General features: G+C 49.3%; 2 protein-coding genes across 3 annotated transcripts in view; one reads left to right on the top strand and one right to left on the bottom strand.

Moving 5' to 3' along the window:
* agpat2 (1-acylglycerol-3-phosphate O-acyltransferase 2 (lysophosphatidic acid acyltransferase, beta)) overlaps positions 1-11603 on the bottom strand; it is a 33991-nt gene extending 22388 nt beyond the window's left edge. The window contains exons 1-3 of one of the 2 annotated variants that reach the window (XM_068011997.1): positions 11412-11603; positions 11113-11372; positions 6177-6310 (exon numbers count right to left, since the gene is read on the bottom strand). In XM_068011997.1, coding sequence (XP_067868098.1) covers positions 6177-6310; positions 11113-11288 — 310 coding nt within the window. In that variant the 5' untranslated portion in view covers positions 11289-11372; positions 11412-11603. Of the gene's footprint in view, positions 1-6176; positions 6311-11112 lie in introns of both variants that reach the window. The other variant, XM_068011996.1, reaches the window with a different exon arrangement.
* On the top strand, positions 11148-21193 carry LOC137347539 (mRNA decay activator protein ZFP36L3-like). The gene is made up of 2 exons (XM_068011999.1): positions 11148-11729; positions 21073-21193. The coding sequence occupies exons 1-2, from the start codon at positions 11287-11289 to the stop codon at positions 21089-21091; spliced, it is 462 nt and encodes a 153-aa protein (XP_067868100.1). The 5' UTR covers positions 11148-11286; the 3' UTR covers positions 21092-21193.
* Positions 21194-21480: the final 287 nt, after the last annotated feature.

Below are 21480 nucleotides of genomic sequence, written 5' to 3' on the forward strand. Positions count from 1 at the left end.
CAATATTAGGCAGGAACTGAAGAATTTAGATTGGGGGCAGCTGTTTGAGGGTAAATCAACATCTGACATGTGGGAGTCTTTCAAATGTCAGTTGATTAGAATCCAGGACCAGCATGTTCCTGTGAGGGAGAAAGATAAGTCTGGCAAGTTTCGGGAACCTTGGATAACGCGGGATATTGTGAGCCAAGTCAAAAAGAAAAAGGAAGCATTCGTAAGGGCTGGAAGGCTAGGAACAGACAAATCCCTCGAGGAATATAAAGACAGTAGAAAGGAACTTAAGCAAGGAGTCAGGAGGGCTAAAAGGGGTCATGAAAAGTCATTGGCAAACAGGATTAAGTATAATCCCAAGGCATTTTATACGTATATAAAGAGCAAGAGGGTAACCAGGGAAAGGGTTGGCCCGCTCAAGGACGGAGAAGGGAATCTATGTGTGGAGCCAGAGGAAATGGGCGAGGTACTAAATGAGTACTTTGCATCAGTATTCACCAAAGAGAAGGACTTGGTGGATGATGAGCCTAGGGATGGGAGTGTAGAATGACTCAGTCATCTCATGATCAAAAAGGAGGTCGTATTGGGTGTCTTGCAAAGCATTAAGGTAGATGAGTCCCCAGGGGCTGATGGGATCTACCCCAGAATACTGAGGGAAGCAAGGGAAGAAATTGCTGGGGCCTTGACAGAAATCTTTGCATCCTCATTGGCTACAGGTGAGGTCCCAGAGGACTGGAGAATAGCCAATCTTGTTCCTTTGTTTAAGAAGGGTAGCAAGGATAATCCAGGAAATTATAGGCCGGTGAGCCTTACATCAGTGGTAGAGAAATTGTTGGAGAGGATTCTTCGGGACAGGATTTACTCTCATTTGGAAATAAACAAACTTATTAGCGAGAGGCAGCATGGTTTTGTGAAGGGGAGGTCGTGTCTCACTAATTTGATTGAGTTTTTTGAGGAAGTGACAAAGATGATTGATGAAGGAAGGGCAGTGGATGTTGTCGATATGGACTTCAGTAAAGCCTTTAACAAGGTCCCTCATGGCAGACTGGTACAAAAGGTGAAGTCACACGGGATCAGAGGTGAGCTGGCAAGATGGATACAGAACTGGCTCTGTCATAGAAGACAGAGGGTAGCAGTGGAAGGGTGCTTTTCTGGATGGAGGGATGTGACGAGTGGTGTTCCGCAGGGATCAGTGCTGGGACCTTTGCTCTTCGTAGTATATATAAATAATTTGGAGGAAAATGTAGCTGGTCTGATTAGTAAGTTTGCAGACGACACAAAGGTTGGTGGAGTTGCGGATAACGATGAGGATTATCAGAGGATACAGCAGGATATAGATCGGTTGGAGACTTGGGCGGAGAAAAGGCAGATGGAGTTTAATCCGGACAAATGTGAGGTAATGCATTTTGGAAGATCTCATACAGGTGGGAAGTATACAGTAAATGGCAGAACCCTTCGGAGTATTGACAGGCAGAGAGATCTGGGCATACAGGTCCACAGGTCACTGAAAGTGGCAACGCAGGTGGATAAGATAGTCAAGAAGGCAACGGCATGCTTGCCTTCATCGGTCGGGGCATAGAGTATAAAAATTGGCAAGTCATGCTGCAACCGTACAGAACTTTAGTTAGGCCACACTTAGAATATTGCGTGCAATTCTGGTCGCCACACTACCAGAAGGACCTGGAGGCTTTGGAGAGGGTACAGAAGAGGTTTACCAGGATGTTGCCTGGTCTGGAAGGTATTAACTATGAGGAGAGGTTGGATAAACTCGGATTGTTTTCACTGGAACGACGGAGGTGGAGGGGCAACATGATAGAGGTTTACAAAGTTATGAGCGGCATGGACAGAGTGGATAGTCAGAAGCTTTTTCCCAGGGTGAAAGAGTCAGTTACTAGGGGACATAGGTTTAAGGTGAGAGGGGCAAAGTTTAGAGGGGATGTGCAAGGCAAGTTCTTTCCACAGAGGGTGGTGAGTGCTTGGAACTTGCTGTCGGGGGAGGTGGTGGAAGCAGGTACGATAGCGACGTTTAAGAGGCATCTTGACAAATACATGAATAGGATGGGAATAGAGGGATACGGTCCCCGGAAGTGCAGAAGGTTTTAGTTTCGGCAGGTATCAGATCGGCGCAGGCTTGGAGGGCCAAATGGCCTGTTCCTGTGCTGTACTGTTCTTTGTTCTTTAAAAGTATTCAATAACCCTGCCCACTGCTCTCTGGGGAAGAGCGTTCCACAAACTCACAACCCTCAAAAATTTTCTCATCTGTCTTAAATAAGCAACCTCTTATTTTTTAAACTCTATACCCTAGTTCTAGTCTCTTCCACAAGGGGAAACATCTTTTCAGCATCCACCCTGTCAAGACCCCTCAGGATCATTTTTGCTTCAATAAGGTCACCTCTCATCCTTCTAAACTCCAATGGACAGACTCAACCTGTTCAACCTTTCCTCATAAGATAACCTCTTCATCCCAGGTTTCAGTTGAGTGAACCTTCTCTGAACTGCCTCTAACGCATTTATGTCCTTTCTTAAATAAGGAGACCAAACCTGTACCCAGTACTCCCGATGTGGTCTCACCAATATTCTATACAACTATAGCAAAAACATCCCTTTTATTTTCCATTCCCCTTGCAATAAACGACGACATTCCATTTTCCTTCCTAATCACTTGCTGTATCTGCATGCCAACCTTTAGTAATCATGTACCAGGACACCCAGATCCCTCTGTACCCGAGTTCTGCAATTTCTCTCCATTTAAATAATATGCTGCTTTACTCCCTGCCAAAGTGGATAAGTTCACATTTTCTCACATTATACTCCATTTGCCAATGTTTTGCCCACTCACAACCTATCTATATCCCTTTGCAGACTCATGTTCTCCTCACAACTTACTTTCCTACCGATTTTTACGTCATCAGCAAATTTAGCAACCATACATTTGGTCCCTTAATCCAAGTGATTGATATAGATTGTAAATAGTTGAGGTCCCAGCACTGATCCCTGTGGCACTCCACTCGTCACATCATGCCGACCCGAAAATGACTCATTATGCCTACTCTGTTTCCTGTTAGCTAACCAATCCTCTATCCATCCTAATATGTTACCCCCAACGCCATGAGCCCTTACTTTGCTTGGTAACCTTTGATGTGGCACCTTGTCAAATGCCTTCTGGAAATCTAAGTACAGCACATCCATAGGTTCCCCTTTATCCACATTGTTACTTCCTCAAAGAACTCCAATAAATTAGTCAAATATGATTTCCCTTTCATAAAACCATGTTGACTCTGCCTGATTACATTGAGATTTTCTAAGTGCCCCGCTATACCCTCCTTAATAATAGATTCCAGCATTTTCCCTATAACAGATGTTAAGCTAACTGGCCTGTAGTTTCCTACTTTATGTCTCCCTCCTTTCTTGAATAGAGGAGTCACATTCGCTATTTTCTAATCTGATGGGACCTTTCCAGAATCTAGGGAATTCAAATCCCGCCACAGCACCTGAGGAATTTAAATTCAATTAATTAAATAAATCTAAAAAGCCAATATCAGTAATGGTGACCATGCAACAACCAGATTGGTGAAAAACCCATCTGGTTGACTAATGTCCTTCAGGGAAAGAAATCTGCCATCCTTACCCGGTCTGGCCAATATGCAATACCAGACCCACAGCAATGTGGTTGACTCTTAACTCCCCTCTGAAACAGCCTATCAAGCCACTCAATTGTATTCAAGGTGGCAGCTCACCACCACCTTCGAGAGCAATTAAGATGGACATTAAACACTGGCTTTGTTGGCAACATCCTGTGACTGAATAAAAATAATGCACCATTGAGTAATAGATACTTTTTACCTAGTCTGAATTCAGCTGAAATGGCACTGAGTCTGTATAATTTGCCTCTATACTCCTGGGCTTAGGGGAGTGGCAGGGTGAAAATAAAAAAAAAAAATCAGCCTGGGTTCCAAATACTGGCGAAAGTGATGGTTCATCTACAGACTGCAGCTGGAGCCAAGTCTAGTTCAGCTGTACAGGGGGGCAGGAGGAAGATTGGGAAAGCAATAGTTATAGCGGATTTGATATTTAGCGCAAGATACAGGCGTTTCTGCGATCGTAGATGTGAATCCAGGATGGCATGTGGCCTCCCTGGTCAGGGTCAAGGATGTCACTGAGCAGCCGCAAAGCATTCTGAGGGAGATGAACAGCCAGAGGTCGTGGTCCATATCAGTACCAACATAGGTGGAAAGAGGGATGAGGTCCTGCAAGCAGGTTTTAGGGATCTAGGAAGGAAACTAGCAAGGAGGACCTCAAAAGGTAGCAATCTCCAGATTACTCCTGGTGCCACCCGCTAAGATGTATCTAGACAGATACATGAATGGGCAGGAAAAAAAGAGATACAGAACCTTAGAAAATAGGCGACATGTTTAGAGAGAGGATCTGGATCGGCGCAGGCTTGGAGGGCCGAAGGGCCTGTTGCTGTGCTGTAATTATCTTTGTTCTTTTGTTCTTTGAAATAAGAGGATAAAGCAGATGAATGCATAGCTGGACAGATGGTGCAGGAGGGAGGTTTTTAGATTCCTGGGACATTAGGACCTGTTTTGGGGGAGATGGGGCCTGTACAGGCTGGACAGGTTGCACGTAAACAGAAATGGGACCAATGTCCTCACTGGGCCATTTGCTAGTGCTATAAGGAAGGGTTTAAACTAACTTGGCAGGTGGAATGGGAATTCGGAAGGATAAACAAGGTACACAAAGGATTGGGAGAAGCAAATGGCACTGGAGTAAGAAATATTAAGGTATTAGATGGGGTCAGACTATGTAGTAATGCAATAAGGTCTAAATTAGGTTTACAGTGCATATATGTAAATAAGGTTGGTGAGCTGGAGGCACAAATAGCCACATGGAAATATGATGGCATGGCACCAGAGACCTGGCATTACCACTCACTGTCTACAAAGGTGTTGGAAGCAGAAACGATGATTGATTTCAAAAGGAAATTGGATGGGCACTTGAGGGAAATAAGCTTGCAGGGTTACAGGGATAGAGCCGTGGAATGGGACTGGCTGGATTGCTGCACAGAGAGCTGGCATAGACGCAATGGGCCAACTGGCTTCCTTCTGTGCCATTATAACTCTGGGAGGCAATGGAAAATAAAGGGCCCAATTCTAAAGGGGGTGTAAGACCAGACAGACCTAGGGCTATATGTGCAAAAATCATTGAAGGTGAGAGGGCAGGTTGAGAAAGTGGTTAAAAAGACAAACGGGGTCCTGGGCTTTATAAATATGAGGATAGAGTACAAAGCAAGGAAGTTGTGATGAATCATTATAAAATTCTGGTTCAGCCTCAACTGGAGTAGTGTGTCCAATTCTGGGCACTGCACTTTAGGAAGGATGCAAAGGATTTAAAGAGAGTGCAGGAAAGATTTACAATAATGGTTCCAGGGATAAGGGACTTCAGTTATGTAGATAGATTGGAGAAGCTGGGGTTGTTCCCCTTAAAGAGAAAGTTGAGAGGTGACTTAATAGAAGTATTCAAAATCATGAGGGGTCTAGACAGAATAAATAGACAGAAACTGTTCCCATTGGTAAAAGGGTTGAGAACCAGAGGACACCAATTTAAGGTGGTTTGTAAAAGAACCAATGGCGACACGAGGAGAAACTTTTCTCCCCCCCACAGCAAGTGGTTAGGATCTGGAATGCACTAACCGGGTTTATGGTGGAGGAAGATTCAATTGTGGCTTTCAAAACTGAATTGGATAAGCACCTGAAGAGAAAAAATTTGCAGGTTTGCAGGGAAAAGGCGGTGGAGTGGGACTGGTTAAGTTACTCTTGCAGACTCGGTACAGACACAACAGACCAAATGGCCTCCTTCTGTGCTGTAACCACTCTATGGTTCTATGGGCTCTTGCTTTCGAGCTCTATCCAGTGAGGAGAGGGTCAGACTCTACTGTGGTGCCACCTAAAACTTAACAGCCTGCAAGTTTAGCTTTACAGGCAATGAATGGCCAATTACCCAAGATACCAAACAGTGTGATGGAGGGAATCTTCAGGCAGCCAAAGGTCATTGTGATCCATTAGAAGTAGCCTTCCTTAAATACCCCAACTGTTGCAAAAACCAACTGCCAACACCAAACAGAGTAAATTGAAGCAATATTACTTTGCAATGGAGACAGGCTACTCAGTGGCAATGCCCATCCTTACCCATCAGATCCAGGGAGCTCTGGTGATTGGAAATGATGACATACGGACCCTTGGCATCCAGATTTTCCAACCCTTTTACTTCAAGTTTAATTCCATACAAATTCTTGATGTGTTGCAACACGCTACGGACTAATCTAGAACAAAAACAAAAAACAAGGAATATGGTTAACAGAAATGAAACTTGGAGAAGTTGGAACATCAGATAATTATCAGATTGGAGGGACACCTCGAACAAATTCTATAGTTAGACAGTGTGCAAGTCCTCCTCAATAAACAACTCCATAGTTACATGGTTACTGTGATTAACAACTTTTTAGGATAATGCAAAAACTGGCTAATGCTTTGACAACCATAAATAATGCCATTTGTGAACTTTAATTATGTTCTTTCGGAAAGTCAAGGGATTTGTGTGGTGGAGCGGCAGGAAAGTGGAGTTGAGGACAAGATCAGATCAGCCATGATCTTACTGAATGGCAGAGCAGGCTTGAGGGGCCAAATGGCCTACTCCTGCATCTAGTTATGTTCCTATGCTCTCGAGGTGAGGACTCAAGTTACTGGAATAATAATTTTTAAAGCATTAATATCTGAAAGCTGCAAGTGGTATTAGTAACAGATTCAACATGTTCAGTGCATTAAAAAAAGCAAATCCCCTTAAAAAAAAAGCAGTTAGTTTCGATTAGATTAAAGACAAATATATAAAAGTGAGTTAGTACATTGTCCTTTCACTGCTACCACCTGCATTTGAAGTCAGTGCAGGACAAATGTCTGCTGGATTTGTTTCTTTACAACACTTGTCCAGATGCAGCAAAACTTCTTAAAGCACTTTAGCAGCAGAAAGACAAGACCACTGAGTGGCTGGGAAGGGTGATCTAAAGCAGAGTTAGAGAAAGGTTTGAAGAGATTTTAAAAGCTGCACAGAGAAACTAGGCAGTTACAAAGTACAACAGCACAGTGATGGATTAAACAGCCAATAGCGGAGCACCGAACATGTTGTACAGTGTCTTGGAGGGTGGGGTGACTCCAGATAGAATTAAGGGGTGAGGGTGACTGAGTCATAGAATAGTACAGCATAGAAGGTGGTCATTTGGCCCACTGATTCTGTCCTGTCTGTCTCGAAGAGCAATCCAGTCAATCCTGTGCTCTCCCCATATCCCTGCAATTATTTTATTCTTTAAGTATTTATCTAATTTGCTTTTGAAAACTACCATTGAATCTGCTTCCATCACCCCATCAGGCAGCACATTCCAAATCCTGACCACTCGTTTTAAAAAAAATATTCATGATACCTTTAGTTCTTCTGCCAATCACCTTTAATCTGTACGCTCTGGTTATTAACCCTTCAGTTAACGGAAATAGTTTCTCTTTATTTACGCTATCAAAATCCTTCACAATTTTAAACACTTCCTCGCACATGCCAAAGACTTGCAGGTTGATAGGTTAATTGGCCATTATAAATTGCCCCTAGTATAGGTAGGTGGTAGGGAAATATAGGGACAGGTGGGGATGTGGTACGAATATGGAATTTGTGTAGGATTAGTATAAATGGGTGGTTGATGGTCGGCAGACTCGGTGGGCCGAAGGGCCTGTTTCAGTGCTGTATCTCTAAACTAAACTAAACTTCTCTGCTCTGAGAACAACCCCAGCTTCTCCAGTCTTGCCACATAATTGTAATCCCTCATCCCTGGGACCATTTATGTAAATTTCTTCTGTATCCTCACCAAAGCATTTACCTCCTTCCTAAAGTGTGAGATCCAGAATTGGACATAATTCTCCAGCTGGAGGCGAACTAGTGTTTTATATAAGTTTATATGGAGTAAGCAGGGCAGTATGGACATGAAATTGGCTGAATGACAGGAAAGAGAGAGTAGTTGTTTTTTGGACTGGAGGCAGGGTTTCCAGGGTCAGAGTTGAAACCCCTGTTTTTCTTGGTATATATTAATGACCCAGACATGGGTGTACAGGGCACAATTTCAAAATTTGAAGATAACACAAAACGTGGAAGTATTGTGAACTAAGGAGGATAGTGATAAGCATCAAGATGACACAGACAGGCTGGTGGAATGGGTGGGTAAGCGGCAAATGAAATTTAATGCAGAAAATCATTTTGGTAGGAAGAACGAGGTGAGGCAATATAAAATAAAGGGTACAATTGTAAAGGGGATGCAGGAGCAGAGATCTGGGGGTGTATGTGCACAAATCATTGAAGGTTACCAGCCAGCTTGAGAAAGTAGTTAATAAACCGTATAGGATCTCGCCCTAATCCTAACCCGCCATCTACCCCGCCCCACCATCTCTCCCCCACCCCCCCCCGCACCACCATCTACCCCGCCCCACCATCTCTCCCTCACCCCCCCCACCGCCATCTACCCCGCCCCACCATCTCTCCCTCACCCCCCCCACCGCCATCTACCCCGCCCCACCATCACCCCCCCCACCGCCATCTACCCCGCCCCACCATCACCCCCCCCCGCCGCCATCTACCCCGCCCCACCATCACCCCCCCCGCCGCCATCTACCCCGCCCCACCATCACCCCCCCCCGCCGCCATCTACCCCGCCCCACCATCACCCCCCCCGCCGCCATCTACCCCGCCCCACCATATCCCCCCCCCATCTACCCCGCCCCGCCGCCATCACCCCCCACCCCCCGCCATACCATCGCTCCCCCACACCCCCCACGCCGCCATCTACCCCGCGCCATCTACCCCGCCCCACCATCACCACCCCTGCCGCCATCTACCCCGCCCCACCATCACCCCCCCCGCCGCCATCTACCCCGCCCCACCATCACCCCCCCGCCACCATCTCCCCCCACCCCCCGCCATACCATCGCTCCCCCACCCCCCCCACGCCGCCATCTACCCCGCCCCACCATCTCCCCCCACCCCCCGCCATACCATCGCTCCCCCACCCCCCCCACGCCGCCATCTACCCCGCCCCACCATCTACCCCGCCCCACCATCTCCACCCCTGCCGCCATCTACCCCGCCTCACCATCTCTCCCCCACCCACCATCTACCCCGCCTCACCATCTCTCCCCCACCCGCCATCTGCCCCCACCCCCCCACCATCTCCCCCCCGCCGCCATCGCCCCCCACCCCCCCGCCATCTACCCCGCCTCCGCCATCTCCCCCCACCGCCATCTACCCCGCCCCACCATCTCCCCCCCCCCCATCTACCCCCCCCAACCATCTCCCCCCCCCATCTACCCCACCCCACCATCTCTCCCCACCCCCCCCGCCGCCATCTACCCCGCCTCACCATCGCTCCCCCACCCCCCCACCTCCCCCCCGCCGCCATCTACCCCGCCCCACCATCTCCCCCCCCCGCCATCTACCCCGCCCCGCCATCTCCCCCCCCCCGCCATCTCCACCGCCTCACCATCTCTCCCCCACCCGCCATCTACCCCGCCTCACCATCTCTCCCCCGCCTCACCATCTCCCCCCCACCCGCCATCTACCCCGCCTCACCATCTCTCCCCCGCCTCACCATCTCTCCCCCACCCGCCATCTACCCCGCCTCACCATCTCTCCCCCACCCGCCATCGCCCCCCACCCCCCCGCCATCTACCCCGCCTCCGCCATCTACCCCGCCTCTGCCATCTACCCCCACCATCTCCCCCCCCCGCCATCTCCCTCCCCTCTTCCCCCCCGCCATCTCCCTCCCCTCTCCCCCCCCGCCATCTCCCTCCCCTCTCCCCCCCCCCGCCATCTCCCTCCCCTCTCCCCCCCCCGCCATCTACCCCCACCATCTCCCACCCCGCCGCCATCTCCCTCCCCTCTCCCCCCCACCCCCGCCATCTCCCTCCCCTCTCCCCCCCACCCCCGCCATCTCCCTCCCCTCTCCCCCCCCCCGCCATCTCCCTCCCCTCTCCCCCACCCCCGCCATCTCCCTCCCCTCTCCCCCCCCGCCATCTCCCTCCCCTCTCCCCCCCCCGCCATCTCCCTCCCCTCTCCCCCCCCCGCCATCTCCCTCCCCTCTCCCCCCCCCCGCCATCTCCCTCCCCTCTCCCCCACCCCCGCCATCTCCCTCCCCTCTCCCCCCCCCCGCCATCTCCCTCCCCTCTCCCCCCCCCCCGCCATCTCCCTCCCTTCTCCCCCCCCCCGCCATCTCCCTCCCCTCTCCCCCCCCCCGCCATCTCCCTCCCCTCTCTCTCCCCCCCCCCCCGCCATCTCCCTCCCCTCTCTCTCCCCCCCCCCGCCATCTCCCTCCCATCTCCCTCCCCTCTCCCCCCCCGCCATCTCCCTCCCCTCTCCCCCCCCCGCCATCTCCCTCCCCTCTCCCCCCCCCGCCATCTCCCTCCCCTCTCCCCCCCCCCCACCATCTCCCTCCCCTCTCTCCCCCCCCCCGCCATCTCCCTCCCCTCTCTCCCCCCCCCCGCCATCTCCCTCCCCTCTCTCCCCCCCCCCCCGCCATCTCCCTCCCCTCTCCCCCCCCCGCCATCTCCCTCCCCTCTCCCCCCCCCGCCATCTCCCTCCCCTCCCCCCCCCGCCATCTCCCTCCCCCCCCCCGCCATCTCCCTCCCCTCTCCACCCCCCCCGCCATCTCCCTCCCCTCCCCCCGCCATCTCCCTCCTCTCTCCCCCCCCCCCGCCATCTCCCTCCCCTCTCCCCTCCCCCCGCCATCTCCCTCCCCTCTCCCCCCCCCCCGCCATCTCCCTCCCCTCTCCACCCCCCCCCCGCCATCTCCCTCCTCTCTCCCCTCCCCCCGCCATCTCCCTCCCCTCTCCCCCCCCCCCCCCCCCCGCGCCATCTCCCTCCCCTCTCTCCCCCCCCCCCCCCCCCCCCCCTCGCCATCTCCCTCCCCTCTCCCCCCCCCCCCCCGCCATCTCCCTCCCCTCTCCCCTCCCCCCCCGCCATCTCCCTCCCCTCTCCCCTCCCCTCTCCCCTCCCCCCGCCATCTCCCTCCCCTCTCTCCCCCCCCCCGCCGCCACTCACTTCATGTTTTCCACGTCGCGGCCTCTCCTCAGGCAGAGCGGGATGACTGGGACAGCGAGCGCCATGATCCAGGAATAGTAAAAGCCCATCTTGCAATAATAGCGGAATCCGGAGCTCAGCAGCCACAGGAACGGAAGTAGCAGCGGGATCGGCAGCAGCAGCCAAAGCGAGACCATGGCCTGGGCCTGCCCGCCCGCCCGCAGGGGGAAGATCCTCCAACTCGGTGCCTCCGCCGCCTCGGCCTCTCCCGGTGTCGGTGCCTCGGCCGCTCCCGGTGTCGGTGTCTCAGTCTCCGCCGCCTCGGCCTCTCCCGGTGTCGGTGCCTCCGCCGCCTCGGCCGCTCCCGGTGTCGGTGTCTCAGTCTCCGCCGCCTCGGCCGCTCCCGGTGTCGGTGCCTCGGCCGCTCCCGGTGTCGGTGCCTCCGCCGCCTCGGCCTTTCCCCGCGCGATGTTGCTTCCGGGAGTTTCCGTGCGCAGGTGCGGCTCGGTCTGTCAATCACGGACAGGGGCGGGGCTTCAGGGAGCCCACGTGACTCCCGGTGGGCGGTATTTTTTTCATCGCCTTTCTCCCGCTCTGAAGGCCCCAAAGCAGCTTCATCTTTTATTCATTCATAAGACGTGAGTGTTCCTGGCTAGGCCAGCCTTTATTGCCCATTGGAAGGTAATTCATCCACAGTGCTGTTAGGAAGGGAGTTCTGGGATTTTGAGCCAGTGATAGTGAAGGAATGGTGATTATAGTTCCAAGTCAGGATGGTGTGTAACTGGGAGGGAACTTGCTGCTGGTGGTGTTCCCATGTATTTGCTGTCCTTGTCCCTCTAGCTCAGAGGTGGAATTATTTGGGCTAATTTTGGTGAGCTGTGCATAAAATGTAACAACAGCTACCTCCTTTAAAACAATCCTTCAAACCTACCAATTTGACCACATTTTTGGTCATCTAATCAAATTTATTTTTATTCTTATTTATTTAGAGATACAGCACTGAAACAGGCCCTTTGGCCCACCGAGTCTGTGCCGACCATCAACCACCCATTTATACTAATCCTCCATTAATCCCATATTCCTACTGGATCCCCACTTTCCCTTTCCACCTACCTATACTAGGGGCAATTTACAATGGCCAATTTACCTATCAACCTGCAAGTCTTTGGCTGTGGGAGGAAACCGGAGCACCCGGCGAAAACCCACACGGTCACAGGGAGAACTTGCAAACTCCGCACAGGCAGTACCCAGAACTGAACCCGGGTCGCTGGAGCTGTGAGGCTGCGGTGCTAACCACAAATATTTCCTTTTGTGGCCGGGTGTCGTATTTTGTTTTATAATGCTCCTGTGAAGCACCTTGGGATGTTTATTACATTCTTTGGCCTCCTTGTCTCGAGAGACAATGGGTAAGCGCCTGGAGGTGGTCAGTGGTTTGTGCAGCAGCGCCTGGAGTGGCTATAAAGGCCAATTCTAGAGTGACAGACTCTTCCACAGGTGCTGCAGATAAAATTGGTTGTTGGAGCTGTTACACAGTTGGCTCTCTCCTTGCGCTTCTGTCTTTTTTCCTGCCAACTGCTAAGTCTCTTCGACTCGCCACGCTTTAGCCCCGCCTTTATGGTTGCCCGCCCACTCTGGCGATCGCTGGCAACTGACTCCCACGACTTGTGATCAATGTCACAGGACTCCATGTCGTGTTTGCAGACGTCTTTAAAGTGGAGCCACGGACGGCCAGTGGGTCTGGTACCAGTGACGAGCTCGCTGTACAATGTGTCCTTGGGGATCCTGCCATCTTCCATGCGGCTCACATGGCCAAGCCATCTCAGGCGCCGCTGGCTTAGTAGGGTGTATATGCTGGGGATGTTGGCCGTCTCGAGGACTTCTGTGTTGGAGGTACAGCCCTGCCACCTGATGCCAAGGATTTTCCGAAGGCAGCGAAGATGGAATGAATTGAGACGTCGCTGTTAGCTTACGTACGTTGTCCAGGCCTTGCTGCCGTAGAGCAAGGTACTGAGGACACAGGCTTGATACACTTGGACTTTTGTGTTCTGTGTCAGTGCGCCATTTTCCCACACTCTCTTGGCCAGTCTGGACATAGCAGTGGAAGCCTTTCCCATACGCTTGTTTAATTCTGCATCGAGAGACAGATTACTGGTAATAGTTGAGCCTAGGTAGGTGAACTCTTGAACCACTTCCAGAGTGTGGTCGCCAATATTGATAGATGGGGCATTTCTGACGTCCTGTCCCATGATGTTCCTTTTCTTGAGGCTGATGGTTAGGCCAAATTCATTGCAGGCAGCCGCAAACCTGTCGATGAGTCTCTGCAGACACTCTTCAGTGTGAGATGTTAATGCAGCATCGTCAGCAAAGAGGAGTTCCCTGATGACGACTTTCCGTACTTTGGTCTTCGCTTTTAGACGGGCAAGGTTGAACAACCTGCCACCTGATCAGCATAGTGGGGAAAGTCCCTGCTCAGCATAGTGGGAAAAGTCTTCGCTTGAGTCGCTTTAAACAGGCCCCAGAAGCTGGCTGAGCGTGTCTACCCTGAGGCACAGTGTGGCTTTCGAGCAGAGAGATCCACCGTTGACATGCTGTTATCCCTTCGCCAACTACAGGAGAAATGCCGCGAACAACAGATGCCCCTCTACGTTGCTTTCATTGATCTCACCAAAGCCTTTGACCTCGTCAGCAGAAGTGGTCTCTTCAGACTACTAGAAAAGATTGGATGCCCACCAAAGCTACTAAGTATCATCACCTCATTCCATGACAATATGAAAGGCACAATTCAGCATCGCGGCGCCTCATCTGACCCCTTTCCTATCCTGAGTGGCGTGAAACAGGGCTGTGTACTCGCACCTACACTGTTTGGGATCATCTTCTCCCTGCTGCTCTCACATGCATTCAAGTTCTCAGAAGAAGGAATTTTATTACATTAAAGGCACTATGTAAATATAAGTTGTTGTATGAAGAACCCTTCTTAGGTTAGTTTATTAGTTATTTTGGATTAGTGATAACAGGCCCCACCCCCATCTAAATTGTAGTATGCATTTCTCATAATCCGAAAGTTCTGCATATAAACTTGGAATATTTCAATAATGTTTTTAAGAAATAAGGTGTTTACTTACTGATATATATCACAGAATTGTTACAGTGCAAATGGAGGCCATTCGGCCCATCATGTCTGCACTGGCTCTCCAAATGAGCATTGCACATAGTGCCACTCCCCTGCCTTCTCCCCATAACCCTGCACATTCATCCTGATATATAGATTTCCCCCAATGTTTTTATGATATCAATAGGGATGAAATAATTAAAGATCAATAAATAATTGAAATCAGAACAGCATAAATGATAGATCAATGAAAATATTTGATTGGCTTAGTTACTGGAAATTGTATAACCTATCCAAACTATATGCCCACTGAAACTTTAAACCACTTCAGTTAAACACTGGAATAGATTTAACACCAAGCAAACAGATAGCTGGGTTAGTACACTACTATTGGGGTGTGTGTGTAAATAGCTTAATAATAAGGAACAAGTGAGTAGCTTTTTTTGAGTAAGGTTTATTTTAAACTAGTGAACTGTATTGATTTTTAGTAGGATTTATCAGTTCTAGTAAGGTTTTATTAATAATTCTAGAGTGTTGTAGTATTGGTAAGTTTTCTTTTAGAAGTAGCAAAGGGTCAACTAATAAATAAAGAAATGGTCAACCTCGAGAGCGCACCTCCTGTGCTATTTGGGAGCTCCAGGATGCTTCCTGTATCCTGGAGAACCACTTGTGCAGGAAGTGTCATCAATTGAAGCAGCTTGAGCTCTGGGTTTTGGAACTTGAGCGGCATCTGGCGGCACTGTATTCTTGAGGATGAGAGCTATGTGGATAGCACGTTTATAGATGTGGTCACCCCACAGCTTAAGAGTAGTGTCCTAGGCCCAACCATCTTCAGCTGCTTCATCAATGACCTTCCTTCAGTCATAAGGTCAGAAGTGTGGATGTTCGCTGATGATTGCACAATGTTCAGCACCATTTGTGACTCCTCAGATACTGAAGTAGTCTGTGTAGAAATGCAGCAAGACCTGGACAATATCCAGGCTTGGGCTCATAAGTGGCAAGTAACATTCGCGCCACACAAGTGCTAGGCAATGACCATCTCCAACAAGAGAGAATCTAACCATCTCCCCTTGACATTCAACAGCATTACCATCGCTGAATCCCCCACTATCAACATCCTAGGGGTTACCATTGACCAGAAACTGAACTGGAGTAGCCATATAAATACCGTGGCTACAAGAGATGGTCAGAGCCTAGGAATCCTGAGGCGAGTAACTCATCCCCTGACTCCCCAAAGCCTGTCCACCATCTACAAGGTACAAGTCAGGAGTGTGATGGAATACTCTCCACTTGCCTGGATGGGTGCAGCTCCAACAACACTCAAGAAGCTCAACACCATCTAGGACAAAGCAGCCCGCTTGATTGGCACCCCATCTACAAACATTCACTGCCTCTACCACTGACGCACAGTGGCTGCAGTGTGTACCATCTACAAGATGCACTGCAGCAATGCACCAAGGCTCCTTCGAGAGCACCTTCCAAACCCGCGACCTCTACCAACTAGAAGGACAAGGGCAGCAAATACATGGGAACACCACCACCTGCAAGTTCCCCTCCAAGTCACACACCATCCTGATTTGGAACTATATCGCCGTTCCTTCACTGTCGCTGGGTCAAAATCCTGGAACTCCCTTCCTAACAGCACTGTGGGTATACCTACCCCAAATGGACTGCAGCGGTTCAAGAAGGCAGCTCACCACCACCTTCTCAAGGGCAATTAGGGATGGGCAATAAATGCTGGTCTGGCCAGCGTCGCCCACATCCCATGAATGAATTTAAAAAAAATACAGGGAGAGAGGGAATGGGTGACCACCAGACAGTCAAAAAGAATCAGGCAGGTAGCGCAGGAGACCCCTGAATGCATCTCACTCGCCAACAGGTATTCAGTTCTAAATACTGAGGAAAGTGATGCTTCACCTGGCGAGTGCAGCTAGAGCTAACTCCATGGCACCATGGGTGGCTCAGCTGCACAGGGGGGTACAGGGAAGACTGGAAGAGCCATAGTGATAGGTGATTCAATAGTCAGGGGAACAGACAGGCGTTTCTGTGACCGCAGACCTGAATCCAGGATAGTGCGTTGCCTCCCTGGTGCCAGGATCAAGGATGTCACTGAGCGGCTGCAGAGCATCCTGAAGGGGAAGGATGAACAGCCAGCAGTCGTGGTCCACATCGGAACCCATGACATAGTTAGAAAGAGGGATGTGGTCTTGCTGTCAGAATTTAGGGAGCTAGGTAAGGAATTAGCAAGCAGGACCTCAAAGGTAGTAATCTTCGGATTACTCCCAGTGCCACGCGCAGGTGAGTATATAAATAGAAGGATAAGACAGATGAATGCGTGGCTGGAAAGATGGTGCAGGAGGGAGGGCTTCAGATTCCTGGGACATTAGGACCGGCTCTGGGGGAGATGGGACCTGTACAGGCCGGGTTGCACCTGAACAGAGCCAGGACTGAGTTGCTTGTGGGATGTTTTGCTAGTGCTGTTGGAGAGGGTATAAACTAGTTTGACAGGGCGATGGGGACCTGAGGGGAGACTCAGCTGGGACAAAATCAGAAATTAAAATGGAAGGCGGAAAATTAATGGATGAGTCTGGAAGACAGAGGAGGGTTAGAAAATAAAAAAAAGAGTTTGGCAGTGCTCAAGGCGTATCTATTTCAATGCAAGGAATATAGCAAATAAAGCAGATGAGCTGAGGGCACAGATAGACACGTGGCAGTATGATAATCATAGCTATTACAGAAACATGGCTTAAGGAGGGACAGGAATGGCAGCTCAACGTCCCTGGTTACAGGGTTTTCAGACGCGATAGGGAGGGGGATAAGAAAGGAGGGTGTGTGACAATTTTGGTCAAGGAAACGATTACAGCTGCGAGGAGGGATGATATGTTGGAAGGTTCATCAAAGAAGGCCATATGGATTGAGCTAAGGAACAAAAAGGGGCAATCACACTGCTGGGAGACCGGCAAACAGTCAGAGGGAGATAGAAGAGCAGATATTTAGGCAAATCTCTGAGAAGTGCAAGAAAAATAGGGCAGTAATAGGGGATTTTAATTATCCCAATATTAACTGGGATAGTTTTAGTGTGAAAGGAATTGTGGGAGCAGAATTCTTGAGATGCATTCAGGAGAACATTTTGCCCAGTTTGTAACAAGTCCAACAAGAAAGGGAGCAGTTTTAGACTTCGTTTTAAGAAATGAAGCTGGGCAGGTGGAAGGAGTGGGAGTGGGAGAGTATTTAGGCAGTAGTAATCATAATTAAGTCAGTTTTAACATAATTATGGAAAAGGACAGAGATAGAACAGGAGTTAGCGTTCTCAACTGGGGCAAGGCCAATTCTACTAAACTGAGGAGTGATTTAACGAAAGTGGACTGGAAACAGCTACTTGAAGGTAAATCAGTGTCAGAGCAGTGGGAGGCATTCAGAGGGGAGATTCAAGGGGTTCAGGGTAAACGTTTCCACAAAGAGAAAAGGTGAGGTGGCCAAACCTAGAGCCCCATGGATGTCAAGGAGCTTACAGCGTAAGATAAGGTAGAAAAGGAAAGCTTGTGTCTGAAACTGAGAACTCAATACTACAGAAAGCCGAGAGGAGTATAGAAAGTGGAGGGGTGAAATCAAAAAGGAAATTAGGAAAGCAAAGAGAGGGCATGCAAAAATATTGGCAAGCAAAATCATGGTGAATCCAAAGATGTTTTATCAATACATCAAGAGGATAACTAAGGAGAGAGTAGGGCCTATAAAAGACCAAAAAGGTAACCTATGTGTAGGAGCGGAAGATATTGATATGGTTCTTAATGAATACCTTGTGTCTGTCTTCACAAAAGAGGGGGACAATGCAGATATTGTAGTTAAGGAGGGAGAGTGTAAAGTATTGGATGTGATAAACATAGGGAGAGAGGACGTATTAATGGGATTAGCATTCTTGAAAGTTGATAAATCACCAAGGCCGGATGAAATGTACCCCAGGCTGTTAAAAGAAGCAAGAGAGGAAATAGCAGAGGGTCTGACCATCATTTTCGAGTCCTCACTGGATACAGGTGTGGTGCCAGAGGATTGGAGAATTGCTAACGTTGTACCTCTGTTTAAAAAGTGAGCGAAGGATAGACCGAATAATTACAGGCCAGTCAGTCTAACCTCAGTAGTGGGCAAATTATTGGAATCTATTCTGAGAGACAGGATAAACTGTCACTTAGAAAGGCACAGGTTAATCAAGGATAGTCAGCATAGGTTTGTTAAGGGAAGATCTTGTTTGACCAACAAAAACAAGAAATGCTGGATTCACTCAGCAGGTCTGGCAGCATCTGTGGAAAGAGAAGCAGAGTTAACGTTTCGGGTCAGTGACCCTTCTTCAGAAGGGTCTTCTTCGGGTCACTGACCCGAAACGTTAACTCTGCTTCTCTTTCCACAGATGCTGCCAGACCTGCTGAGTGAATCCAGCATTTCTTGTTTTTGTTTCAGATTTCCAGCATCCGCAGTATTTTGCTTTTATCTTGTTTGACCAACTTGATCGAATTTTTTGAAGAAGTAACAAGGAAGATAGATGAGGGTAGTGTAGTTGATGTGGTCTACATGGATTTTAGCAAGGCTTTTGACAAGGTCCCATATGGCAGACTGGTTAAAAAAAATAAAATCCCATGGGATCCAGGGAAATGCAGCAAGGTGGATCCAAAATTGGCTCAGTGGCAGGAAACAAAGGTTATTGTTGACTGCTGTTTTAGCGACTGGAGGGCTGTTTCCAGTGGCGTTCCGCAGGGCTCAGTACTGGGTCCCCTGCTTTTTGTGTCGGGGGCATGATCAAGAAGTTTGTGGACAATACAAAGCAAAGGAATACACGATTAATGGGAAAATACTGAGAAGTGTGGAGGAAGTGAGGGACCTTGGAGTGAATGTCCACAGATCCCTGAAGGTAGCAGGACAGGTCGATAAGGTGGTTAAGAAGGCATATGGAATCCTTTCCTCTATTAGTCAAGGTATAGAATACAGGAGCAGGGAGGTTATGCTGGAACTGTATAACTCATTGGTTTGGCCACAACTTGCACTTCTGTGCAGTTCTGGTCACCTCATTACAGAAAGGATGTAATTACACTAGAGATGGTACAGAGGAGATTTACGAGGATGTTGCCAGGACTGGAAAAATGCAGCTATGAGGAAAGATTGGATAGGCTGGGGTTGTTTTCCTTGGAACAGAAAAGGCTGAGGGGAGATCTGATTGAAATGTACAAAATTTTGAGGGACCTGGATAGAGTGGAAGTGAAGGGTCTATTCACCTTAGCAGAAAGGTCAGTGACGAGGGGGCATGGATTTAAAGTGATTGGTAGAAAAATTAGAGGGGAGATGAGGAAAAACTTTTTCACCCAGAGGGTGGTGATGGTCTGGAACTCTGCCTGAAAGGGGAGTTGAGGCAGAGACCCGCAACTCATTCAAAAGGAGTCTGGATATGCATCTCAAGTGCCATAAGCTGCAGGGCTACGGACTAAATGCTGGAAGATGGGATTCGAACAGGGTCGTTTTTCGGCCGGTACAGACATGATGGGCAAAATGGCCTCTTTCTGTGCCTTAAACTTTCTAAATCAAGAGACAATCAGAAGGTTACTTCCATTATAAATCTTTGTGCTTCTCTCAGTTCTCCTCCATGTACACTTCCCCTTCTCAAATGACAGCCACACTCCGTTCCTACCTTACAAAATGCCCGCCTCTGGCCACTGCTCCTTGGATTACCTTTCACCCACTTCCTATTGTCATTCATTAAAGGTCAGTCTAAAAGCAGGTAATCTGAGTTCCTTCTTCTCTCAAAATCTCCGATTCTTGCTCCTCAGAATATTTCCTGGACTCACTGGATGACCTGGCACCGACACAATGCAGCTCGAGGGCCGAATGAAAAGCTCCCACGGGCCGAATGTGGCCTGCAGGCTGTAGTTTGCTCACCCAATTCTAGGTGGTAGAGGTCGCGGGTTTTGAAGGTGCTGTCGAAGGAGTCTTGGCACGTTGCTGCAGTGCATCTTGTAGATGGTAAACACTGCTGCCACTGTGTGTCCGTGGCGAAGGCAGTGAATGTTGAAGGTGGTGGATGGGGTGACAATCAAGTGGGGGGCTACTTCGTCCTGGATGGTGTCATACTTCTTGAGTGTTGTTGGAGCTGCACCCATCCAGGCCATTGGAGAGTATTCCATCACACTCCTGACTTGTGCCTTGTAGATGGTGGACAGGCTTTGGGGAGTCAAGAGGTGAGTTACTCGCCACAGGATTCCCAGCCATTGACCTGCTCTTGTAGCCACAGTATTTATATGGCTGGTCCAGTTAAGTTTCTGGTCAATGGTAACCCCTAGGATGTTGATGTTAGAGGATTCAGCGATGGTAATGCTGTTGAATGTCACGGGGAGATGGTTAGATTCTCTTTTGTTGAAGATGGTCATTGCCTGACACTTGTGTGGTACAAATGTTACTTGCCGCTTATTAGCCCAAGCCTGAATGTTGTCCAGGTTAGCCACTGAAAAATCCAATACGGAATTCAAGAGAATCAAAGAGTGGTGAGAATGTGGAACTTGCTATAATGGGGAGGAGTGGAGGGAGAGAATGGGGTGGGAGGGAAAGGAGCAGGGAAGGGCAGGGAGGGGAGAAGGAGGACAGGGTTTAAGAGGGGGAGGGTGGGAGGAGGGGTGGAGAGGGGTGATTGCGAATGGGGAGGAGGGAGGGGGAGGATGAGGGGTGGAGGGATGGATAGAGGAGGAGCTGTGGGGTGAGGGGGAGGTGGAGGGGGAAGGGTGAGGGAAGAAGGACATAAGGGTTAGGGTTCGGGAAAACACATTATAGTTCTAACCTTTGCCAGTTCTGATGAAAGGTCATCGACCTGAAACATAGCTCTGTTTCTCTCTCCACAGATGCTGCCAGACCTCCTGAATATTTCCAGCAGTTTTAATCCCCCTTTAGAATTGTATCCTCAAATTTATATTGCCTTTCCTTGTTCTTCCTACCAAAATGTATCACTTCACACTTTTTTGCATTAAATTTCAACTTCCTGGTGACTTATCAACTTTAAGTAAAGCCAGCCTTTCTAATACCTCTTGTTTATCATTTTTTAGCCCATCCAGTATCTCAACTAACTCCTCTTTCACTTCGGCAGCATCCTCTTCCTTGGCAAAGGCAGATGCAAAATACTCATATAGGGTATCGTGACAATGTTACTGGACTAAAAATCCAGAAGCCTGGACTAATGATCTGGAGACATGAGTTTAAATTCCATCACGTCAGCTGGGGAATTTGAATTCAAATAATTAATAAATCTGGAA

The sequence above is a fragment of the Heterodontus francisci genome, chromosome 32, assembly GCF_036365525.1.
Source record: "Heterodontus francisci isolate sHetFra1 chromosome 32, sHetFra1.hap1, whole genome shotgun sequence".
Taxonomy (NCBI): domain Eukaryota; kingdom Metazoa; phylum Chordata; class Chondrichthyes; order Heterodontiformes; family Heterodontidae; genus Heterodontus; species Heterodontus francisci.

Bases quoted from the DNA above. Each gene is read 5' to 3' on its own strand.
- LOC137347539 (XM_068011999.1), top strand. From the start codon at position 11,287: ATGGCCTGGGCCTGCCCGCCCGCCCGCAGGGGGAAGATCCTCCAACTC.